The sequence below is a fragment of the Gobio gobio genome (genome assembly GCF_949357685.1).
Source record: "Gobio gobio genome assembly, chromosome: 24".
Classification (NCBI taxonomy): Eukaryota; Metazoa; Chordata; class Actinopteri; order Cypriniformes; family Gobionidae; genus Gobio; species Gobio gobio.
In genome coordinates this window covers 41,953,881-41,979,131 of record NC_137120.1, presented here as the reverse complement: position 1 = coordinate 41,979,131, position 25,251 = coordinate 41,953,881, and the positions used below count along the sequence as shown (strand labels likewise).

At 37.5% G+C, this 25,251-nt stretch overlaps 2 protein-coding genes across 2 annotated transcripts in view; both read left to right on the top strand.

Moving 5' to 3' along the window:
• Positions 1 to 25,251, top strand: part of LOC307120889 (uncharacterized protein) — a 678,898-nt gene that overhangs the window by 449,655 nt on the left and 203,992 nt on the right. The gene's annotated exons all lie outside the window — the stretch shown is intronic.
• Positions 1 to 25,251, top strand: part of nisch (nischarin) — a 67,834-nt gene that overhangs the window by 1,508 nt on the left and 41,075 nt on the right. Inside the window, exons 2-12 of the mRNA XM_079808057.1 lie at positions 1,212 to 1,295; positions 1,366 to 1,545; positions 5,923 to 5,971; positions 7,149 to 7,312; positions 9,929 to 10,024; positions 10,101 to 10,196; positions 13,207 to 13,359; positions 13,433 to 13,501; positions 15,827 to 16,012; positions 16,091 to 16,219; positions 22,844 to 22,957. Coding sequence (XP_079664183.1) covers positions 1,212 to 1,295; positions 1,366 to 1,545; positions 5,923 to 5,971; positions 7,149 to 7,312; positions 9,929 to 10,024; positions 10,101 to 10,196; positions 13,207 to 13,359; positions 13,433 to 13,501; positions 15,827 to 16,012; positions 16,091 to 16,219; positions 22,844 to 22,957 — 1,320 coding nt within the window. The remainder of the gene's footprint in view (positions 1 to 1,211; positions 1,296 to 1,365; positions 1,546 to 5,922; positions 5,972 to 7,148; positions 7,313 to 9,928; positions 10,025 to 10,100; positions 10,197 to 13,206; positions 13,360 to 13,432; positions 13,502 to 15,826; positions 16,013 to 16,090; positions 16,220 to 22,843; positions 22,958 to 25,251) is intronic.

The window sequence follows — 25,251 nt, the reverse complement described above, 5'->3', positions numbered from 1 at the left end:
AGGTTATTGAAATGGAAAATCTCACAATTGCGTGTTTATATTAGGGTTGCAAAGTTTCCAGAAACTTTCCAGGATTTTGGGAAAATTTCTGTCATTTTTGGGGGACATTTTCCGAAACTTTTGGAAAGTTTCTAGAAATTTACCGGGAATTTTCAACCCCTTTGCAGCCCTAGTTTATATCTCACAATTCTAGAACAGAAGTCAAATTTGCGAGATATAAACGCTCAACTGCGACGAAAAGTTTCCGGAGATTTCCACAAATTAAAGGAATATCTTTCAGAAAGTAACACGCAATTGTAAGAAACCAGTCAGAATTGTACATTTTTGAAAAATGGAAAATGGAAACTACAACTTATCTCACAATTTCCATAATTTTTTGGGGAAATTTTCCGAAACTTTTGGAAAGTTTCTAGAAATTTACCGAAAAATATCAGCCCCTTTGCAGCCCTAGTTTATATCTCACAATTCTGAAAGAAAAATGTCATAATTGCGGGATAAAAACGGGCAGTTCTGAAATATCTAACGATTCTGACTGTTTTTATTGCAGTTGAGCGTTTATATCTCACAATTATGGCTTTTGTTCTAGAATTGTGAGATTTAAACGGGTTATTAAAAACTGAATTTCACAATTCTGTGGGAAAAAAGCCGTAATTGTGGGATAAAAATGGGCAGATCTGAAAAAATCACAATTTTCATCGCAGTTGAGCGTTTATATCTCTAAAATTTGACTTCTGTTCTAGAATTGTGAGATTTAAACGGGTTATTAAAAAGGAAACTTCAACTTATCTCACAATTTCCATAATTTTTTGGGGGAAATTTTCCGAAAGTTTCTAGAAATTTACTGGGAATGTTCAGCCCCTTTGCAGTCCTAGTTTATATCTCACAATTATGTGGGAAAAAAGCCATAATTGTGGGATATAAACAGGCAGTTCTGAAATATCAAACAATTCAATATTCTGACTGTTTTCATCGCAGTTGAGCGTTTATACCTCACAAACTTGACTTCTGTTCTAGAATTGTGAGATTTAAACGGGTTATTAAAACAGTAACTGAAACTTATCTCACAGTTGCGTGTTTATATTAGGGTTGCAAAGTTTCCAGAAACTTTCCAGGATTTTTAGAAACTTGTTGAATGATTGTTTAAAACACATTAATGAGTGTTTAATTGATATTATGGAAAACAAAGTGACGTGTTTCCTGAACCCCGTCAGGTTTACATCATCGAGGTGAAAGTTGGAGAGCACAGTTGGACCGTCAAACATCGTTACAGCGACTTTCACGATCTGCATGAGAAGGTGAGTTACGCCACATCCCATCACACACTGTGTTCATAGTTCAAAGCTGATTAACTGTTGTTGACTCTAGCTCACGGTGGAGAAGATTGATAAACATCTGCTGCCGCCCAAGAAGATCATCGGCAAAAACTCCAAGAGCCTGGTTGAGAAGCGGCAGAAGGAGCTGGAGGTCTATCTGCAGACGCTCCTGAGCAGATTCCCCTCCGCCACCCCCAGAGTCCTGGCACACTTCCTGCTCTTTCACTTATATGTAAGTTTTAATGTGATCAGAAGTGAAGAGATTGTGATCATGAAGATTCCTGAGCTGTCACATGATGCTGGTTAAACATTAGCCGGAGTGTGTGTGTGTGTCATCACATCCAGATGAGTGGAGTTGAGCCGTATAAAGGGACAGTAGTGGTATTGATCTCTAAAGGCTTTTGTCTGGAAGAGCCATATGACCGACCGGAGTTGTTTTGGGGAGGAGAAATGCATTTGTTCTCGATTGGCACTTGTGTTGGGTTTGTGCCCGTGTTATTTTAGCATAGTTCTATGGGTGCTTGTGTTTTCATTACGCAATGGAAAAATAAAAAAAGGTCATTGCGAGTTTAAATCTCTTTTTCTCACAATTGCATATTGATATCTCACAATTCTGAGAGAGAAAATGTCATAATTGCGGGATAAAAATGGGCAGTTCTGAAATATCTAACGATTCTGACTGTTTTTATCGCAGTTGAGCGTTTATATCTCACAATTATGGCTTTTGTTCTAGAATTGTGAGATTTAAACAGGTTATTAAAAACTGAATCTCACAATTCTGTGGGAAAAAAGCCATAATTGTGGGATAAAAATTGGCAGTTCTGAAAAAAGTCAGAATTGCACAAATATAAACTTGCAATTGTGAGAAAAACAAGTTGAGATCTCACAATTCTGAGAGAAAAATTTCATAATTGCCGGATATAAACTAGCAGTTCTGAAATATCTCACGATTCTGACTGTTTTCATGGCAGTTGAGCGTTTATATCTCACAAATTTTGATTAAAAAAAAAAACATTTTATAACAATTACATGTTGATATCTCACAATTTTGTTGGGAAAAAAACATAATTGTGCGATTTAAAATGGGCACTTCTGAAAAATTGCACAAATATAAACCTGCAATTGGCAGTTCTGAACAAAAGCCATAATTGCGGGAAAAAAAGCCATAATTGCGCAAATATAAACTTGCAATTGTGAAAAAAACAAGTTTATATCTCACAAATTTCACAATTGTTTTCTAACAATTACGTGTTTATATTAGGGTTGTGAAGTTTCCAGAAACTTTCCAGGATTTTTGGAAACTTTCGGTTATTTTTTTTTGGAAATCTTCGAGAAATTTAGCGACAAATATCAGCCCCATTGCAACCCTAGTTTATATCTCACAATTCTGGTGGGAAAAGCCATAATTGCGGGAAAAAAACAGGCAGATCTCGAAATTCTGAGAAAAGAAGTCACATTTCTGACTGTTTTCTTACAATTGCGTGTTCATTTCTGAAAGATATCCATTAATTTGTGGAAATTTTCGGAAACTTTTCATCGCAGTTGAGCGTTTATATCTTACAAATTTGACTTCTGTTCTAGAATTGTGAGAGTTAAACGGGTTATTAAAGAGGAAACTGAAACGTATCTCACAATTGCATGTTTATATTAGGGTTGCAAAGTTTCCAGAAACTTTCCAGGATTTTTGGAAAATTTCTGTAATTTTTGGGGAAATTTTTGGAAAACTTTTGGAAAGTTTCTAGAAATTTACAGAAAAATATCAGCCCCTTTGCAGCCCTACTCACAATTTAGATTTAAAAAAAAAAACATTTTCTAACAATTACATGTTGATATCTCTCAATTCTGTTGGAAAAAAAGCCATAATTGTCCGATTAAAAACGGGCAGTTCTGAAAAAAGTCAGAATTGCACAAATATAAACTTGTAATTGTGAGAAAAAAAAGTTGAGATCTCACAATTCTGAGAGAAAAATGTCATAATTGCCGGATATAAACTCGCAGTTCTGAAATATCTCACGATTCTGACTGTTTTCATCGCAGTTGAGTGTTTATATCTCACAAATTTGACTTCTGTTCTAGAATTGTGAGATTTAAACAGGTTATTAAAAAGGAAACTAAATCTCACAATTCTGTTGGAAAAAAAGCCATAATTGGATAAAAACGGGCAGTTCTGAAAAGAAAAAAGTCAGAACTGCGCAAATATAAACTTGCAATTGTGAAAAAAAAACAAGTTTATATCTCACAAATTTCACAATTGTTTTCTAACAATTACGTGTTTATATTAGGGTTGTGAAGTTTCCAGAAACTTTCCAGGATTTTTGGAAACTTTCCGTTATTTTTTTTTGGAAATCTTTGAGAAATTTACCGACAAATATCAGCCCCTTTGCAACCCTAGTTTATATCTCACAATTCTGGTGGGAAAAGCCATAATTGCGGGGAAAAAACAGGCAGATCTCGAAATTCGGAGAAAAAAAGTCACATTTCTGACTGTTTTCTTACAATTGCGTGTTCATTTCTGAAAGATATTCCATTAATTTGTGGAAATTTTCGGAAACTTTTCATCGCAGTTGTGCGTTTATATCTCACAAATTTGACATCTGTTCTAGAATTGTGAGAGTTAAACGGGTTATTAAAGAGGAAACTGAAACTTATGTCACAACTGCGTGTTTATATTAGGGTTGCAAAGTTTCCATGAACTTTCCAGGATTTTTGGGAAATTTCTGTCATTTTTGGGGAAATTCTCGGAAAACTTTTGGAAAGTTTCTAGAAATTTACAGAAAAATATCAGCCCCTTTGCAGCCCTACTCACAATTAGATTTTTCTTTAAAAACATTTTCTAACAATTACATGTTGATATCTCTCAATTCTGTTGGAAAAAAAGCCATAATTGTCCGATTAAAAACGGGCAGTTCTGAAAAAAGTCAGAATTGCACAAATATAAACTTGCAATTGTGAGAAAAAAAAGTTGAGATCTCACAATTCTGAGAGAAAAATGTCATAATTGCCGGATATAAACTCGCAGTTCTAAAATATCTCACGATTCTGACTGTTTTCATCGCAGTTGAGCGTTTATATCTCACAAATTTGACTTCTGTTCTAGAATTGTGAGATTTAAACGGGTTATTAAAAAGGAAACTAAATCTCACAATTCTGTTGGAAAAAAAGCCATAATTGGATAAAAACGGGCTGTTCTGAAAAGAAAAAAGTCAGAACTGCGCAAATATAAACTTGCAATTGTGAAAAAAAAACAAGTTTATATCTCACAAATTTCACAATTGTTTTCTAACAATTACGTGTTTATATTAGGGTTGTGAAGTTTCCAGAAACTTTCCAGGATTTTTGGAAACGTTCCGATATTTTTTTTGGAAATTTTCTAGAAATTTAGCGACAAATATCAGCCCCTTTGCAACCCTAGTTTATATCTCACAATTCTGGTGGGAAAAGCCATAATTGCGGGAAAAAAACGGGCAGATCTCGAAATTCGGAGAAAAAAAGTCACAATTCTGACTGTTTTCTTACAATTGCGTGTTCATTTCTGAAAGATATCCATTAATTTGTGGAAATTTTCGGAAACTTTTCATCGCAGTTGTGCGTTTATATCTCACAAATTTGACTTCTGTTCTAGAATTGTGAGAGTTAAACGGGTTATTAAAGAGGAAACTGAAATGTATCTCACAATTGCATGTTTATATTAGGGTTGCAAAGTTTCCAGAAACTTTCCAGGATTTTTGGAAAATTTCTGTCATTTTTGGGGGAAATTTTCAGAAACTTTTGGAAAGTTTCTAGAAATTTACCGGGAATTTTCAACCCCTTTGCAGCCCTAGTTTATATCTCACAATTCTGTTGGGAAAAAAGCCATAATTGTGGGATATAAACAGGCAGATCTGAAAACAGTCAGAATTGCGCAAATATAAACTTCAATTGTGAGAAAAAAAGTCACAATTGAGATGTAAAGTAGGCTGAAAAGGGGCTGAAATGTTTAATGTTTGACAGAATGTTTCTGTACATTTCTAGAAACTTTCCAAAAGTTTTCCAGAAATTTTCACTCAAAAAAATGTAATCTTCCCAAAATCCTGAAAAAAGTTTCCAAAAATTAAGATAAGTTTTAATAACCTTTTAATAAAGTTTTAAATCTCACAATTCTAGAACAGAAGTCAAATTTGCGAGATATAAACTTTTTTTAATATGTCTATATAATTTTTATTTCAGTTTTATATTTTGTTATTTTATTATATCAATTTAAACTAAATGAAAAAGAAAAGGTTTGCCTTGGCCAATGGCTGTAATAAAATACGTTTTTATTTAATTTTATTTCAGAAAAGGTTTTATTTTATTTCATTTAGCAGTGTGTTTTATGGTTCTAGTTTTAGTTACGTTTAGTTATAATAACCCTGATTTGTGCACATAAAAGTGCTTCAAGTCATGTCCTCAGAAAATGTAGAAAAGAAAACCGTCTGTACGGAGGAAATTAAAGCCGTTTCTGCATTCCTCTTGCGAAATCTTTCAGGAAATGAGTTTGAGAAGCACATGCCGATCATTAAAGCTCAATGCAGTGATGTTCCTGTCAGCTGGTGCAGATTTCCAGTTTTAACAAAAACGTCCTTATTTTCAGGAAATCAATGGAATCGCTGCTGCCTTGGCCGAAGAGCTCTTTCATAACGGTCGGTCACTTCATTTCAATGGCCAGTTATTACATGCTTGAAATGTACCAATTTAACCCTCTGGTGCTCTTGGTTTAGGGGCTGCATTGGTCATCTTCCCGGTCATAAGTGACCAGACACCTAAAAATTAAACTTCCTCCACCCCAGTAAAACCAATGCAATTTATTTTTTTTCAATAATATTTTTTCTTTTTAATTTTGTATTTTGAGATGATTTGATGGTATTTTTTAATATTTATGCAATAATTATGGTATATTTTTGCCAAATTTAAATTTGTAAAAATGTAAAAAAAAAAATAAAAAAAAAATTTAATTATTGCAGTTTTTAGGTTAAAATAGAGACTAGCCCTTCAAAATACATTTTTTTGAAGGCAGATTAGCCCCTCTCTTGGAATTATTTAAGAAAGCATAACCACTAGAGGTCTCTATGGAGAGGCTTGAGAATTCACTAGTTCTCTTTTGAACACCTTTAATGATTTTTTTGTTGTTGATGGATTTGAATATATATATTAAAAAATCTCCAAGACTTTATTATAAAACATTTTTTTTGTTTGAAATATAGATTATAGACCGAAGAGCACAAGTGGGAGTATTTTTTTACGACCAATTAGCATGCTCAAATCATGCCCTCAATTTGTTTTTGTGTTTACATCCTTAATGCTAGAAAAGTCACCAAGTTTCATATTTTTCAGATAAAGCAGTGATTTAAAAAAATTCTAAATGTGGTTCATAGGTTCAGTTTTTCATAGGTGTGTGTGTGAGTGTGTGTGTCAATATCACACTCTTGATGTTTTAGAGTGTCACCTCTTCACTGCTGTGTACTTTTTTCAGCATTGTGGCCGATTTGTAGATTGTACACACAAATATTCTTAGAATTTGTGTTTTTGCAGATTTCCCATTCATTTCCTATGGTCGCTCATTTATGACCGAAGACAATGAACGCTACTTTTTTTAGCATGCTCGAATCATGACCCCAATTTTTATGTGTTTACATCCCTAATGCTAGAAAAGTCACCAAGTTTCAGTGTCAGAAAGGCCCGAAGAGCACCAGAGGGTTAAAGGAACACGCCACTATATATTCATTTTTGTGATTTGCATGCTCATTTGCATTATGCATAATATGAGCATCATCTTGTCCTCCCAGAATGCTCTGTTAAAGGTGTTCTGTGGTCCCCCAGGTGAGCAGTTGTTGGCGGCGGGCCAGGTGTTTGAGCTCCGCCCCCTCCAGCTGTACGCCGTCACACAGCAGCTCAAGCTCGCCAAGCCCACCTGTGCCAATGGAGATGCCAAGGCTGACCTCGGGCACATCCTGGACTTCACCTGCCGCCTCAAGTACCTCAAGGTCTGAGTGACACTTCACTGAAATCACTGAAGTTAAAACTAGTACATTATTGCTCATTAATATGTAATATACATTGTATACACATATATTTATTAGATATTAGTGCTGTCAAATCAATATATCTGTGTATATATTTAAATAATTTAAATATAACACATTCATTATATTTATATTAGTGCTGGGCATCGATTAAAAAAAATAAAATAATTAATCGCACTTTAATCGCAAGTTTTTAATATTTTGATATTGTAATAATTTCAGTTACTCTCCAAATTAATGTATAAACAATTTAAAGACAGCATATTTTAAATATGTGTTGTATTGTCATGTTTTTATGAATGAAGGCCAGTATCACTGATACTAAAGTGTCTATGAAACATTAATGACGTTACATTACAGTATAACTGAAAGCTCCCAATTTCAACATTTACTAGGCTTTAAAAAAAACTACTTTTAATTTAAGTGAACTTAAAACTATCTCTACATAAACCCAAAATAATAAATGTTATATTTACCCATGGCCTTCCCTGTTATACATACAGAAATGTAATAGTTATCTTTCTTAACTGCATAAATAATAAATGAAATATAGATGAATCATCATTAAAGCTACACTTGTCTCTGTTCCAGTTGTTCTGTGATGAACATTAATGACATCATCATCAGTGCTACTGTCACTTTAAGAACAGCCGCGCATCTCATTTCCTCACAACTCTTTAAGTACATTTAAGATGTTATTTAACTAATTTAAGACTCTAATATGAGAATACTCGAAATCCTCTGTGTTATTGTTTGTTCAAGAGCAAAAGAGAACTCGATGTGAGCAGGAAACTGACGCGAGTCTATCTATGCGTCGAGTGTGTGTGTGTGTGTGTGTGTGTGTGTGTGTGTGTGTGTCCCTTGATTAGCTGACATGAGACGCATCCACACAGACAGGACACTCACACACACACACACACACACACAGGACATTGGTATACAGCGCGCTCTCTTGTGTCTTGTCGCGCTTCGAAGCATTTACATGAATAAGAGCGTGATGATCATGTAATGCTAAGCAAAAATGGATATAAAAACGGACGCTGCGTTATTTGCGTAAAATATTTTTAATGCGTTAAGCTGAAAAAATTAATCGCCCGCGTTAACGCGTTAATTTGCCCAGCCCTAATATATATATATATATTAGGGCTGTCAAAAGATTAAACGCGATTAATCACATCCAAAATAAAAGTTTGTTATTACATAATATATGTGTGTGAACTCTGTTAATTATTATTTATATATAAATACACACATTCATGTATATATTGAAGAAATATTTGCATGTATATACTGTATATACATTTATATAATCTATAATATATGTAAATATAAATGTTTTATATATAAAAATATTTTTTTCTTCAATATATACATGCTTGTGTGTGTATTTATATATAAATAATAGTTAACAGAGTACACACACATATATTATATAAACACAAACTTTTATTTTGGATGCGATTAATCTTTTGACAGCCCTATATATATATATTAGGGCTGGGCAAATTAACGCGTTAACGCGGGCGATTAATTTTTTCAGCTTAACGCAATTAAAATATTTAACGCAAATATCGCAGCGTCCGTTTTTATATCCATTTTTGCTTAGCATTACATGATCATCACGCTCTTATTAATGTAAATGCTTCCAAGCGTGACAAGACACAAGCAAACGCGCTGTATACCAATGTCCTGTGTGTGTGTGTGTGTGTGTGTGTGTGTGTGTGTGTGTGTGTGTGTGTGTGTGTGTGTGTGTGTGAGTGTGAGTGTCCTGTCTGTGTGGATGCGTCTCGTGTCAGCTAATCAAGACACACACACACACACACACACACACACACACACACACACACACACACACACACACACTCGACGCACAGATAGACTCGTGTCAGTTTCCTGCTCACATCGAGTTCTCTTTTGCTCTTGAACAAACAATAACACAGAGGATTTTGAGTATTCTCATATTAGGAGTCTTAAATTAGTTAAATAACGTCTTAAATTAGTTAAATAACGTCTTAAATGAACTTAAAGAGTTGTGAGGAAATGAGATGCGCGGGACAGCGCGTGAGATCCGCGGCTGTTCTTAAAGTGACAGTAGCACTGATGATGATGTCATTAATGTTCATCACAGAACAACTGGAACAGAGACAAGTGTAGCTTTAATGATGATTCATCTATATTTCATTTATTATTTATGCAGTTAAGAAAGATAACTATTACATTTCTGTATGTATAACAGGGAAGGCCAAAACAAAAGAAACAGTTTTTTCCCCTTTTAGGCCAGGCATGTGTAACGTGCCAAGTTGCTTCTTCTGCAGACTTTACTCTCGCGTGTCACGTGACCAGACTGTAATCGCAGCCTTTGCGGTTAGGAAATCGTGTTTTATCATATCGCGATATTATCGCAAATGCAATTAATCGTTCAGCCCTATTTCAGAGCATCAGATTTACACTAAAATATCTTCATTTGTGTCTGAAGATGAACGGAGGTCTGACGGGTGTCCAACCACATGAGGCTCAGTCATTAATGACACAATTTACATTTTTGGGTGAACTAACCCTTTAACTGTTCAAATTCAGATTCCCGGAATGAAAGTAGCGGTGGGGACGAGTAACATCGAGGAGCAGAGCCTTCCGTTTGACCTGTCCATCTTTAAAGCGCTGCTCCAGATCGAGGTGAACTGGCGTTTGCGTGTTGTGTTGAATCGAGGCTCTGCGATGGATGATGTTTCTAACACGTCTTTATTTCCAGATCAGTGATTGCGATCCTGGACAGATCAAGGGCCTGCCTTCGCTAAAGCCCACGCTGGCCACGCTCAGCATACACCTCTCCGCCGGGAGTATGAAGGTACTTTAGATGCTTCTGTCTTCTGCAACACATTTGAGTCTCAGGGTTCTATCACACACACCCGGCGCGACGCTAGTGTGTTCTGCTAGTTTCAGCCAACGCAGTTCTCATTTAACGGTCTAATCAGATTCAATGATCTATGCTAAGCTATGCTAAAAGTGCTAGTGCCAGACCTGGAGAACGGCTGAATGGATTCGAAAACGGTAAAACTCGACTGTTTAACCCGGTCGGCTCGCTTTTTTTCTTATCCGTGCCAAAGAGACTCAAATAACTATATCATTCAGGCAAGTGTTGTATATCATTATAATCTGTTAAGTTTCTATTTTTTGTGTACAGTCACAATAAAAACAAATTGTTGTGCTTTTTGCAAATATAAAGAAAACAAACATAATGCGCAATCTCAGGGTTCCCACTCGTCCTGGAAAACCTTGAAAACCTGGAAAATTGATGACAAATTTTCCAGTCCTGGAAAACACATGGAAAATTAGAGAAAATGTCAAATGTCCTGGAAAATCTTGTTGTTGTCTGGGAAAATTATTTAAAAAAAAAGTTATTTCTCTAGCCGAGTATAAAGAGTTTATCGCTGGCCCAAACAATTAGCGCTAGTTGCAGAAAGCGCATGTTCAGGAACGCTGAGTTTGATGCGTGCGAGTAGTATTTTTGAATAATGATGTTTAGTCTTGTTAGCTAATGCTAATGCTATAACCGCTCAAATGTATGCAGTGAATGTTAACTCGTAAGCTTCTCCCTAATCACATCATTTTGATATAAAGTCACATTTGTGTGTTATAAAGTCAGAATTGCGTGATATAAACTCGCTAGTCTTTTCTTCACAATTGACTTTTTTGTGCAGTTGCGAGTTTATATCTTGCACTTCTGACTTCTTTTCTCAGAATTGTGAGATCTAAACTGCAATTGCAAGTTATAAAGTCCAATTCTGAGGAAAAAAGAATTGCGACAATTTTCGCGTTTATATCACAAATATGTAAACTCGCAATTGCGAGAAAGTCAGAATAGCGAGATAAAAAGTCTCAATTACCTTTTCTTATTCTGTGGTGTAAACAAGCTTCCATAGTCATAATGTATGATTAAGAGCTCATGTTGAAAAATGCTGGATTGTTAAGTAATGGCAATAAACTGGGCGGCTTTTAAAGACTTAGAAAGCAATATTTGGCATGATTTAGAAAGCAATATTTGGCGTGATCCTTGTCTTTTTATTCCCACCGTAGTAAAATTGAAAATGTCCTGGAAAAGTCCTGGAAAATGGTTGCTGAAAAAGAGTGGGAACCCTGGATCTGCAGCCTCTCTGTCAAAGACGTTCATTCAGATAGTCTTCAGAAAATGAACTGTAACTTAGTGAATACTTGCCTCACAAACATGAGACATATGTCTAAAGAAATGCTGAAATGTCCGGTTTTAAACACTGTCAACTAAATCGAAAACAAATATTCTGTGTTTATGTAATCCGTTCGATTAGAGAGTGATGTCAGTCACCCGCGAGCCACTTCATTATCTGCTAATGCGGCCACGCCCACAGATCGCACGCTCTTTCAGATTCAAATACTGACGATCCAGAGTCGACGCCCACATCAACTCATACACACACATCTAGTGGCGCGCTGTAACGCTACTTCAGCTACATCGCCTTGAGACGCGTTGAGGAATAATTCACCTCATGAAAAGCTGTTCATGTTCTGTCCAGACTGTTAATATCGAGTTTTGTTTTGTAGAAAGTGAATTGCTTTCTTTACAGACAATTTATACAAAATGAAATTCAATCTTGATTTAAATGATTTATTATTACATTTTTTAGCATGAGACTACTTTCAAAAACAAAAAAAGTTAAAACATTTTTAGAAAAATTGCTCTTAGTAATTTTTGTATGGTTTCTAGTCTAAATATTTAAACATTCTTAAATCAAGATGCATTTACTAGATAAGTATAATATATAATTAGGGCTGTCAAAAGATTAATCACATCCAAAATAAAAGTTTGTGTTTACATAATATATGTGTGTGTACTCTGTTAATTATTATTTATATATAAATACACACACAAGCATGTATATATTTAAGAAAAAAATGTTATTTTTATATATAAAACATTTATATATATTTTAGATTATATAAATGTATATACAGTATATACATGCAAATATTTCTTAAATATATACATGAATGTGTGTGTATTTATATATAAATAATAATTAACAGAGTACACACACATATATTATGTAAACACAAACTTTAATTTGGATGCAATTAATCACGATTAATCTTTTGACAGCCCTATATATAATATGTCCTTTGTCCTGCTGCTCTCAGTCACATAAGTACCTGAAGCTCATTCATTATGCAGCTCATTATGCGGGCTATTGTGTTATTTTGTTATCTTAGGTGATACTCATCATTATTCATTAGATATTACGCCTCCTCGCATATGGGCTTTGTGAAGAAAAACTGTCTTACACATTGTAAATCAGTGTATTGTTTTATGTGAATGAGTAGACTCAATGATTCTCACATCAGTTTAAAGCAAAAACTCTAGGCAAATACCCCCATTAGTCAAAGGTCTTGTGGATACATATCTATTGTGTGTTTTGAAGCCTTAATTTTAAAACAAAGTTTTTTGTTTTCTTAAAAACCATGCATAAACATTTTTCATGCATGTACATACATGCTGCTCACATATTATGGTAGCCCAGTTTGTGCTGAACACAGTGTAATTACACTTTTGCCATTCATGTGTTTATAAGCAACTGAAAAAAACACAAATGTCAGAGCATGTCAAAACTTCTAAAGGGCCCCAAAACAGCTCAGACTCCTAGGGGTTAACTCTGAGATGGGAAATGAGCCTATTTTCAAAAACAGTGGCGTGTTCCTTTAAAATAAGGCCTTTAAAATGAAGTAGAGCATGTTTAGATACAAAAATGGGTGGTTTTAGTGTCAGCTAAAAGCGAAGTTGGCACTGTATGTTGTGCGATTGACAGTGTACGCTCTTCCTTCAACAGGAAATCTTAGTTCCCGAAGCGTCTGAATTTGCGCACTGGGAACCTGAGGGAGTGGACACAGACTGTCCTGTGACGGCCATCATTCCCACATGGAAGACGCTCACCACTCTGGACATGAGCCGAAACTACATCCGCTGCATCGACGAGTCGGTGGTGAGTTCACGTTATGTGAAATAAATACCACTTCTTTCCTTGTCGATTATAAACGTTGTGCTCTTTTTCGTAGAAACTGATTCCTGGAGTGGAATTTCTTGATCTGAGCCATAATGAGTTATCTCTAGTGGAGAACCTGCAGGTGTGTGGTCTAAAGATGGACTTAAAGGAACATCTCCTGATGATTCCTCTCCTCATCTCATCCCAGATGTTCATGTGTTTCTTCCTTCAGTTTTTTGAGGATCATTCCAGGATTTTTCTGCTCATAATGGACTTCAATGGGAACCAACGGCTGAAGGTCCAAATCACTGCAGTTTCAGAGGAAGGGCTTCAGAGGCTCTGACCAATCCCAGACGAGGAATAGAGTCTGATCTAGACAAACCATCGCCACATTTACAACACACACACACATTTATACACTTTAACCTCTAATGCTCATCTGGAGCTGCTCTGAGACACACCACGGGTTGAGCAATCACGCCAGAAAGGTCACGTGATGTAGGCGGAAGTGCCGCCCCTGTGTTTACAAAGACTAACACACACACATCCTTTAGCAGAAACACTCCATCTCCAACTTCACCATCGTCCCACATCGCCGCTCAACCTTTTTCTGCTGAGTGTTTATCTCATAATTAGGACTTTTAATCATAATTTAGATTTTTAAGTCATAATTTTTTACTTTAAATCCAAAAAAATTTTATTAGAATTTTTAAAGTCCTAATTTCAGCTGTTCATCTCACAATGACTCCGCATGTCATATTTATGACTCTTTATCTAATAATGAGAACTTTCAAAATCATAATTTTGACTTTTTATTTTATAATTGACTTAGCATGTCATATTTTGACTTTTTATCTAATAATGAGGACTTTTAAAATCATATTTTCAAAATTTTATCTCTTCATTATGACTTAGCATGTCATATTTTTGACTTTTTCTAATAATGAGGACTTTAAAAATAATTTTCAACATTTTATCTTATAATTATGACTTAGCATGTTGTATTTCGACTTTTTATCTAATAATGAGGACTTTTAAAATCATATTTTTGACTTTTTATCTAATAATGAGGACTTCTAAAATAATATTTTCAACATGTTATCTCTTAATTATGACTTTATGATAATTGAAATGAGCTGATCTGTGATATAGTGGAATATTTAGTGTCCTGACTGAGCAAAGCCAGAGGCGATGGAACCAAACTCACCAAACTCAACCCGTGGTGTGTCTCAGAGCAGCTCCAGATGAGCATTAGAGGTTAAAGTGTATAAATGTGTGTGTGTGTTGTAAATGTGGCGATGGTTTGTCTAGATCAGACTCTATTCCTCGTCTGGGATTGGTCAGAGCCTCTGAAGCCCTTCCTCTGAAACTGCAGTGATTTGGACCTTCAGCTGTTGGTTCCCATTGAAGTAGAGCTTCGATTAGTCTCAAAAAAATCAAGCCTGAGCCCGATTTAAAGCCGACCATTTTTTAATACGTGTGCGTTCTAACGAGAACGAGCCTGTGCGAAGCGGAGCAGTGTGACGGACACTCAATAATCCGCTCCACTCATGATATTTATCTGTACTGTAGCTACTATACTTGTTGTAGCCATTAAACAATGTACTTTGTTTCATATTTATGTTTAAATATTATAATGTTATTTTTACATTTCATCTGATTATGAAAAGTGCAAAGATGCGAGTGGGTCAGAGATGATTTTGAGCACTTCATTGAGTTTTGTTTTGTAGAAAGTCTTTCTTTAAAGTCAATTTGGTTTTGTGTCTTAATTTTAATAAATGTTTCATCAGCCAATCGCCTGGATTTAATAAATCAGAAGCGAATATAGCAGACAATAATCGTGACATGAGGCGCTGGCGCGATCACGATTGCTCTTGAACACGTCTCATAAATAAACCCAAACTCAGCCTCACACACATGAGAAACATGAGGAGAGAAAGCTTGAAGTGGCCACTTTTAAACGGACAGAAATATTGAAGCAAAGCGTGATGATGGAGGTTCTGTTCAGAATGTGGCGCTTCATCACCGCATGTGCTGCGAGTTTAACACACAACTCTAATCCTGACTTGTGCAACTTTCTACACATTTGTTTCTTAGTTGTAGCATTAGTTTTTAATTTGCTAAATATATATATATATATATATATATATTATTTCTGATTATGGCATAGCTTTCTGCCCACCCAATTAGGCTAATAAAGTAATGATTAAACACAAACGCTTGGATAGTGGCGGGAAATATCGGCCCGAGGGTCAAGTTCGGGATCGGGCAGAGAATCTAAACACTACATTGAAGTCCATTATCCTGGAATGTTTTCCTAAAAATAAAAAAAAACTTGAAGAAAGAAAGACATGATCTTTGGGATAGGGGTGAATAAATCATCAGGAGATGTTCATTCTGAAGTGAACTCATCCTTTAGTACAGAAAGAGAGTTTTAATGTATTAATTTGTACATTTCTCATGGCAGCATTTGTATAACCTGGTTCACCTGGATCTGTCGTTCAACAAACTCACTGTCCTGGAGTGTGTCCACACTAAACTGGGGAATGTGAAGACGCTGAATCTGTCTGGGAATCAGCTGGAGACGCTCTCCGGCCTCAGCAAACTCTACTCATTGGTGAACTTGGACCTCAGCAGCAACAGATTAGCACAGGTAGTGTGTGTGTGATTTGCTGAATGCTGTGTTGTTGGTGCAGTTATTGGCTTGGTTCAAGTCTTGTGTTTTGCGCAGCTGGATGAGATGAGACACATCAGCTCTCTTCCCTGTCTGGAGAAGCTGGCTCTGGCTGAGAACCCCATGTGCATCATCCCAGATTACAGGACCAAAGTCCTGGCCCAGTTCTGCGACCGCGCCTCGGAGGTATAGAGTCTCGTCACACACACTTGGGTGTTTTCCTCAAGGCCTGAGCACACCGGGGCGATTATCGCCAGCGTTTCGAGACGTTTTTCATTATGTCTTTGTGTTCACACTCAAGCGATTTTCACTGGCGATGCAGCGAGTGAACGGGCATGCTTAAGTCATAATTAGGAGATGAAATGTGGAAAATATGATTTTAAAAGTCCTCATTGTTAGATAAAAAGTCGAAAATATGACATGCTAAGTCATAATTATAAGATAAAATGTTGAAAATATGATTTTAAAAGTCCTCATTGTTAGATAAAAAGTCGAAAATATGACATGCTAAGTCATAATTATAAGATAAAATGTTGAAAATATGATTTTAAAAGTCCTCATTGTTAGATAAAAAGTCGAAAATATGACATGCTAAGTCATAATTATAAGATAAAATGTTGAAAATATGATTTTAAAAGTCCTCATTATTAGATAAAAAGTCAAAAATATGAGATGCTAAGTCATAATTATAAGATAAAATGTTGAAAATATGATTTTAAAAGTCCTCATTGTTAGATAAAAAGTCGAAAATATGACATGCTAAGTCATAATTATAAGATAAAATGTTGAAAATATGATTTTAAAAGTCCTCATTGTTAGATAAAAAGTCGAAAATATGACATGCTAAGTCATAATTATAAGATAAAATTTTGAAAATATGATTTTAAAAGTCCTCATTGTTAGATAAAAAGTCGAAAATATGACATGCTAAATCATAATTATAAGATAAAATGTTGAAAATATGATTTTAAAAGTCCTCATTGTTAGATAAAAAGTCGAAAATATGACATGCTAAGTCATAATTATAAGATAAAATGTTGAAAATATGATTTTAAAAGTCCTCATTGTTAGATAAAAAGTCAAAAATATGACATGCTAAGTCATAATTATAAGATAAAATGTTGAAAATATGATTTTAAAAGTCCTCATTGTTAGATAAAAAGTCGAAAATATGACATGCCAAGTCATAATTATAAGATAAAATGTTGAAAATATGATTTTAAAAGCCCTCATTATTAGATTAAAAAGTCGAAAATACGACATGCTAAGTCATAATTAAGCCACAAGGTGGCGCTGCACCACTTTAGGCTTTTGACACTCGCTTATCACGCAGAAGAAGAAGAGAGACAGTATTTACGTGTTTGCCAAAACCATAGATATCCATAATAAAGTCTAGATGTCTCGTCCGCTGCTGGCCAATGGAGGCTGACGTCCGCTCCTGGCGGCCATCTTGTCTCACTCAGCTCGCTCACTCATTGTGTTTTAGTGGTGCGTGCACTTTTTAAATAACCATAACTTGCTCAATTTTCTACCGATTTTCAAACTGTTTGGTTTGTTATAAACGTCAGAGATGTAGTTATGACACTGCATACTTATGAAAAATTATTCATAATTTGTTCAGAATTATAGCCACGTTAATAACGTTTGTAAGAAACCAAACCATTTGTAAATGCGTCCAGATTTCAGCGAGATGAGAGTATTTGTGTACAGATCACTCGTCTTACATCAGGAACAAGATGGCCGCCAGAAAGCTGGCCTGTGACAAGATGGCCGCCAGAAAGCTGGCCTGTGACAAGATGGCCGCCAGAAAGCTAGCCTGTGACAAGATGGCTGCCAGAAAGCTGGCCTGTGACAAGATGGCTACCAGAAAGCTAGCCTGTGACAAGATGGCCGCCAGAAAGCTGGCCTGTGACATGATGGCCGCCAGAAAGCTGGCCTGTGACAAGATGGCCACCAGAAAGCTAGCCTGTGACAAGATGGCCGCCAGAAAGCTGGCCTGTGACAAGATGGCCGCCAGAAAGCTGGCCTGTGACAAGATGGCCGCCAGAAAGCTGGCCTGTGACATGATGGCCGCCAGAAAGCTGGCCTGTGACAAGATGGCCGCCAGAAAGCTGTTCTGTGAAAAGATGGCCGCCAGAAAGCTAGCCTGTGACAAGATGGCCGCCAGAAAGCTGGCCTGTGACAAGATGGCCACCAGAAAGCTAGCCTGTGACAAGATGGCCGCCAGAAAGCTGGCCTGTGACATGATGGCCGCCAGAAAGCTAGCCTGTGACAAGATGGCCACCAGAAAGCTAGCCTGTGACAAGATGGCCGCCAGAAAGCTGGCCTGTGACAAGATGGCCACCAGAAAGCTAGCCTGTGACAAGATGGCCGCCAGAAAGCTGGCCTGTGACAAGATTGCCACCAGAAAGCTAGCCTGTGACAAGATGGCCGCCAGAAAGCTGGCCTGTGACATGATGGCCGCAGCTGATGACTTTATTATGGATATCTGTGGTTAAAACCATTCATACACTTTAGCTAACTGGCCAGCAGCATTAGCAGCTCATCTTCTTCTTTGTCTACTTCCTCTCCGTCGTATCAGTGTGTGTTCGGCAAGAGCGTTTTGTACTTGAGTGCCACCAAGTGGTGTTTCACTGTAACTACAGCAGCTCCAGACACATCAACTAAAGCGCCGATCTCATTGGTCGGACAGTTTTTAACTCGCCGCGTCAAAACAAAAAAAAACAACCCAAGGCGTTTTTTAAATGATGCTTTCACGCCATAGACTGTAAAAACATATGGGCTAGTGTTAAACACGCGTGACACTCGTCCTGGTGTGAACAGGCCCTAAGCACATCTGTCTGAATGTGTTTGAGAGGATGGTGTTTTAGAGGATGGTGTTTTAGAGGATGGTGTTTGAGAGGATGGTGTTTGAGAGGATGGTGTTTGAGAGGATGGTGTTTGAGAGGATGGTGTTTGAGAGGATGGTGTTTTAGAGGATGGTGTTTGAGAGGATGGTGTTTTAGAGGATGGTGTTTGAGAGGATGGTGTTTGAGAGGATGGTGTTTGAGAGGATGGTGTTTGAGAGGATGGTGTTTGAGAGGATGGTGTTTGAGAGGATGGTGTTTGAGAGGATGGTGTTTGAGAGGATGGTGTTTTAGAGGATGGTGTTTGAGAGGATGGTGTTTGAGAGGATGGTGTTTGAGAGGATGGTGTTTGAGAGGATGGTGTTTGAGAGGATGGTGTTTTAGAGGATGGTGTGTTTGAGAGGATGGTGTTTGAGAGGATGGTGTTTGAGAGGATGGCGTTTGAGAGGATGGCGTTTGAGAGGATGGCGTTTGAGAGGATGGTGTTTGAGAGGATGGCGTTTGAGAGGATGGCGTTTGAGAGGATGGCGTTTGAGAGGATGGCGTTTGAGAGGATGGCGTTTGAGAGGATGGTGTTTGAGAGGATGGTGTTTGAGAGGATGGTGTTTGAGAGGATGGTGTGTTTGAGAGGATGGTGTTTGAGAGGATGGTGTTTGAGAGGATGGTGTTTGAGAGGATGGCGTTTGAGAGGATGGCGTTTGAGAGGATGGTGTTTGAGAGGATGGCGTTTGAGAGGATGGTGTTTGAGAGGATGGCGTTTGAGAGGATGGTGTTTGAGAGGATGGTGTTTGAGAGGATGGTGTTTGAGAGGATGGTGTGTTTGAGAGGATGGTGTTTTAGAGGATGGTGTTTGAGAGGATGGTGTTTGAGAGGATGGTGTTTGAGAGGATGGCGTTTGAGAGGATGGCGTTTGAGAGGATGGCGTTTGAGAGGATGGCGTTTGAGAGGATGGTGTTTGAGAGGATGGTGTTTGAGAGGATGGCGTTTGAGAGGATGGCGTTTGAGAGGATGGCGTTTGAGAGGATGGCGTTTGAGAGGATGGCGTTTGAGAGGATGGCGTTTGAGAGGATGGCGTTTGAGAGGATGGTGTTTGAGAGGATGGTGTTTGAGAGGATGGCGTTTGAGAGGATGGCGTTTGAGAGGATGGCGTTTGAGAGGATGGCGTTTGAGAGGATGGCGTTTGAGAGGATGGCGTTTGAGAGGATGGCGTTTGAGAGGATGGTGTTTGAGAGGATGGCGTTTGAGAGGATGGCGTTTGAGAGGATGGCGTTTGAGAGGATGGCGTTTGAGAGGATGGCGTTTGAGAGGATGGCGTTTGAGAGGATGGCGTTTGAGAGGATGGCGTTTGAGAGGATGGCGTTTGAGAGGATGGCGTTTGAGAGGATGGCGTTTGAGAGGATGGTGTTTGAGAGGATGGCGTTTGAGAGGATGGCGTTTGAGAGGATGGCGTTTGAGAGGATGGCGTTTGAGAGGATGGCGTTTGAGAGGATGGCGTTTGAGAGGATGGCGTTTGAGAGGATGGCGTTTGAGAGGATGGCGTTTGAGAGGATGGCGTTTGAGAGGATGGCGTTTGAGAGGATGGCGTTTGAGAGGATGGCGTTTGAGAGGATGGCGTTTGAGAGGATGGCGTTTGAGAGGATGGTGTTTGAGAGGATGGCGTTTGAGAGGATGGCGTTTGAGAGGATGGCGTTTGAGAGGATGGTGTTTGAGAGGATGGCGTTTGAGAGGATGGCGTTTGAGAGGATGGCGTTTGAGAGGATGGCGTTTGAGAGGATGGTGTTTGAGAGGATGGCGTTTGAGAGGATGGTGTTTGAGAGGATGGCGTTTGAGAGGATGGCGTTTGAGAGGATGGCGTTTGAGAGGATGGTGTTTGAGAGGATGGTGTTTGAGAGGATGGTGTTTGAGAGGATGGTGTTTGAGAGGATGGTGTTTGAGAGGATGGCGTTTGAGAGGATGGTGTTTGAGAGGATGGCGTTTGAGAGGATGGCGTTTGAGAGGATGGCGTTTGAGAGGATGGCGTTTGAGAGGATGGTGTTTGAGAGGATGGTGTTTGAGAGGATGGCGTTTGAGAGGATGGTGTTTGAGAGGATGGCGTTTGAGAGGATGGCGTTTGAGAGGATGGTGTTTGAGAGGATGGTGTTTGAGAGGATGGCGTTTGAGAGGATGGCGTTTGAGAGGATGGCGTTTGAGAGGATGGCGTTTGAGAGGATGGCGTTTGAGAGGATGGTGTTTTAGAGGATGGTGTTTGAGAGGATGGTGTTTGAGAGGATGGTGTTTTAGAGGATGGTGTTTGAGAGGATGGCGTTTGAGAGGATGGCGTTTGAGAGGATGGCGTTTGAGAGGATGGCGTTTGAGAGGATGGCGTTTGAGAGGATGGCGTTTGAGAGGATGGCGTTTTAGAGGATGGCGTTTGAGAGGATGGCGTTTGAGAGGATGGCGTTTTAGAGGATGGCGTTTGAGAGGATGGTGTTTTAGAGGATGGCGTTTGAGAGGATGGTGTTTGAGAGGATGGTGTTTGAGAGGATGGTGTTTTAGAGGATGGCGTTTTAGAGGATGGCGTTTGAGAGGATGGCGTTTGAGAGGATGGCGTTTGAGAGGATGGCGTTTGAGAGGATGGCGTTTGAGAGGATGGCGTTTGAGAGGATGGCGTTTGAGAGGATGGCGTTTGAGAGGATGGCGTTTGAGAGGATGGTGTTTGAGAGGATGGTGTTTGAGAGGATGGCGTTTGAGAGGATGGCGTTTGAGAGGAGGGCGTTTGAGAGGATGGCGTTTGAGAGGATGGTGTTTGAGAGGATGGTGTTTGAGAGGATGGTGTTTGAGAGGATGGTGTTTGAGAGGATGGCGTTTGAGAGGATGGCGTTTGAGAGGATGGCGTTTGAGAGGATGGTGTTTGAGAGGATGGTGTTTGAGAGGATGGTGTTTGAGAGGATGGTGTTTGAGAGGATGGCGTTTGAGAGGATGGCGTTTGAGAGGATGGCGTTTGAGAGGATGGCGTTTGAGAGGATGGCGTTTGAGAGGATGGCGTTTGAGAGGATGGCGTTTGAGAGGATGGCGTTTGAGAGGATGGTGTTTGAGAGGATGGTGTTTGAGAGGATGGTGTTTGAGAGGATGGTGTTTGAGAGGATGGCGTTTGAGAGGATGGCGTTTGAGAGGATGGCGTTTGAGAGGATGGCGTTTGAGAGGATGGCGTTTGAGAGGATGGCGTTTGAGAGGATGGCGTTTGAGAGGATGGCGTTTGAGAGGATGGCGTTTGAGAGGATGGCGTTTGAGAGGATGGCGTTTGAGAGGATGGCGTTTGAGAGGATGGCGTTTGAGAGGATGGCGTTTGAGAGGATGGTGTTTGAGAGGATGGCGTTTGAGAGGATGGCGTTTGAGAGGATGGTGTTTGAGAGGATGGTGTTTGAGAGGATGGCGTTTGAGAGGATGGCGTTTGAGAGGATGGCGTTTGAGAGGATGGCGTTTGAGAGGATGGCGTTTGAGAGGATGGCGTTTGAGAGGATGGCGTTTGAGAGGATGGCGTTTGAGAGGATGGCGTTTTAGAGGATGGTGTTTGAGAGGATGGTGTTTGAGAGGATGGTGTTTGAGAGGATGGTGTTTGAGAGGATGGTGTTTGAGAGGATGGTGTTTGAGAGGATGGCGTTTGAGAGGATGGTGTTTGAGAGGATGGCGTTTGAGAGGATGGTGTTTGAGAGGATGGCGTTTGAGAGGATGGCGTTTGAGAGGATGGCGTTTGAGAGGATGGTGTTTTAGAGGATGGTGTTTGAGAGGATGGTGTTTGAGAGGATGGTGTTTGAGAGGATGGTGTTTGAGAGGATGGTGTTTGAGAGGATGGTGTTTGAGAGGATGGTGTTTGAGAGGATGGCGTTTGAGAGGATGGCGTTTGAGAGGATGGCGTTTGAGAGGATGGCGTTTGAGAGGATGGTGTTTTAGAGGATGGAGATGTAATTCCCCTTGTGTCCCGCAGGTGTGTTTGGATGGAGCGATCACCACAGAGAAAGAGCTCGACACGGTGGAGGTGCTCAAAGCCATTCACAAAGCCAAGGTGGCCAAAGACAGAATGGCCAACAACGGCAAAAAGGTGTTTTATACATTTATATATTCGTTTTTTTATGCAAAAATAAGTGAAATCGATTACTATTATTATTAGACTTTTTTGCTTTTATTTAGTAGGAAAATTCCTTTTAGTTCTTTTTTCATTATCATAATTAATTATTGTTATTATTTGAACATCTATTATTATTATTATTATTAAACTTGCTTTTTAGTAGGAAAATTAATTTCTGTAATTTTTCATGATGATGATAATTATTATAAAATTATTATTTATGTTGTACTATTACTATTATTTTAAAATGTATGATCATACATTTGCTTTTGTTCAGTAGCAATATTAATTTTAGTATTTTGTCATGATGATAATAATAATAATGTATTATTTTTATTTTATTATATTACATTATTATTATTTTAACATTTATTAATAGACTGTTTAGTAGAATATTCCTTTTAGTAATTATTCATGATGATGATAATAATAATAATTATTATTATTGCAAAATTATTATTTATTATGATGTAATGTTACTATTATTTTAAAATGTATGATCAGACGTTTGCTTTTGTTCAGTAGGAATATTAATTTTAGTATTTTGTCATGATAATAATAATAATAATGTATTATTTTTATTATATTACATTATTATTATTTTAACATTTATTAATAGACTGTTTAGTAGAATATTCCTTTTAGTAATTATTCATGATGATGATAATAATAATAGTTATTATTATTGCAAAATTATAATTTATTATGATTTAATGTTACTATTATTTTAAAATGTATTATCAGACTTTTGCTTTTGTTTAGTAGAATATTCCTTTTAGAATTTTTTTCATGATGATTATTTTATTTTTACTATATTACATTGTTTTTACTTAACATTATTATTATTTTAACATTTATTATCAGACGCTTTTGTTCAGTAGCAATATAAATTTTAGTATTAATATTATGATTATTTATTAAAATAGTTTTTTGCTTTTATTGTATTACATTATTATTTTACATGATTATTAATTTAAACTTTATTATCAGATGTTTGCTTTCGTTCAGTAGGAATATTCCTATTAGTATTTTTTAATGAAACTGAGAATACTTTATTATTTTTATTATATTACATTATTTATTATTATTTGAACATGTATTATTAGACTGTTTAGTTGAATAATCCTTTTATGGTCATAATAATCAAATAATGTTACTGTTGTTATCACTATTATTAGCATTTATTATTAGACGCTTTTGATTTTGTTCAGTAGGAATATTCCTATTAGTATTTTTTTAATGAAACTTTTATTATAATGCATTATTTATTATTATTTGTTTAGTTGAATATTCCTTTTATGGTCATAATAATGTAATAATCAAATAATGTTACTGTTGTTATCACTATTATTAGCATTTATTATTAGACGGTTTTGATTTTGTTCAGTAGGAACATTAATAATAATGATATTATTCCAGCGGTTATGTAATGTTTTCTGATGTCATGTGATTATGGGGTGTGCGGATGGCTTTCTTTCATCTGAGCGACACATTATTATTCTCAAACGATCCTTTAGGTTTGAGTCGGGCTAACCTTGATATCCAGCCATGAGAACTAACAGATGATTTATGCGCTCACACTGATGCACGTGTGTGTGTCCGCCTCTGTTGCATAACACACACATTTTCCAGTGATGCGTTGTGGCGCCTCCTCCTGGCCAGATTCTGATACTGGATATCACATGACTGCAGTCCTGCTAAACACATGATAAATCTGATTATTGTTGATGCAACGGCTTTTGCATGTGCTAATGTAATATATGTTGTGCTCATGTCTCGGAATTACCGTAATTATAATGACAGGAAAATACATCAGAGCTGTTCAGTTTGGGAAGAATTAGCAGAAAATATTTAATGTTTTTCTTTTAAAGGAACACGCCACAATTTCTGCTCATTCTCCGACTCCCCTAGAGTCAAACAGTCGAGTTTGACCGTTTTCTCATCCATTTTGGCGCTAGCACTTTTAGCACAGCTTAGCATAGATCATTGAATCTGATTAGACCGTTAGCATCTCTCTCAAACAGGGTTTCTGCAGGTTTCACCAAGTCAAATTTAAGACTTTTTGAGACTATTATGAAATGTAAGATCTATAAAAGGAAATTCAGTCACAAAATGATTCAAAATGAACAAATCGATAAACTTGCACTTCCTCATAGCTCAATCCCACCAGGATTTCGCAACTTTTTTTGTGTTATTTTGAGATCAAAAATACTTTTTGTGTTGGTAATTTCCAGAAATTAGCATTTTTTTTACATAATTCGGATACC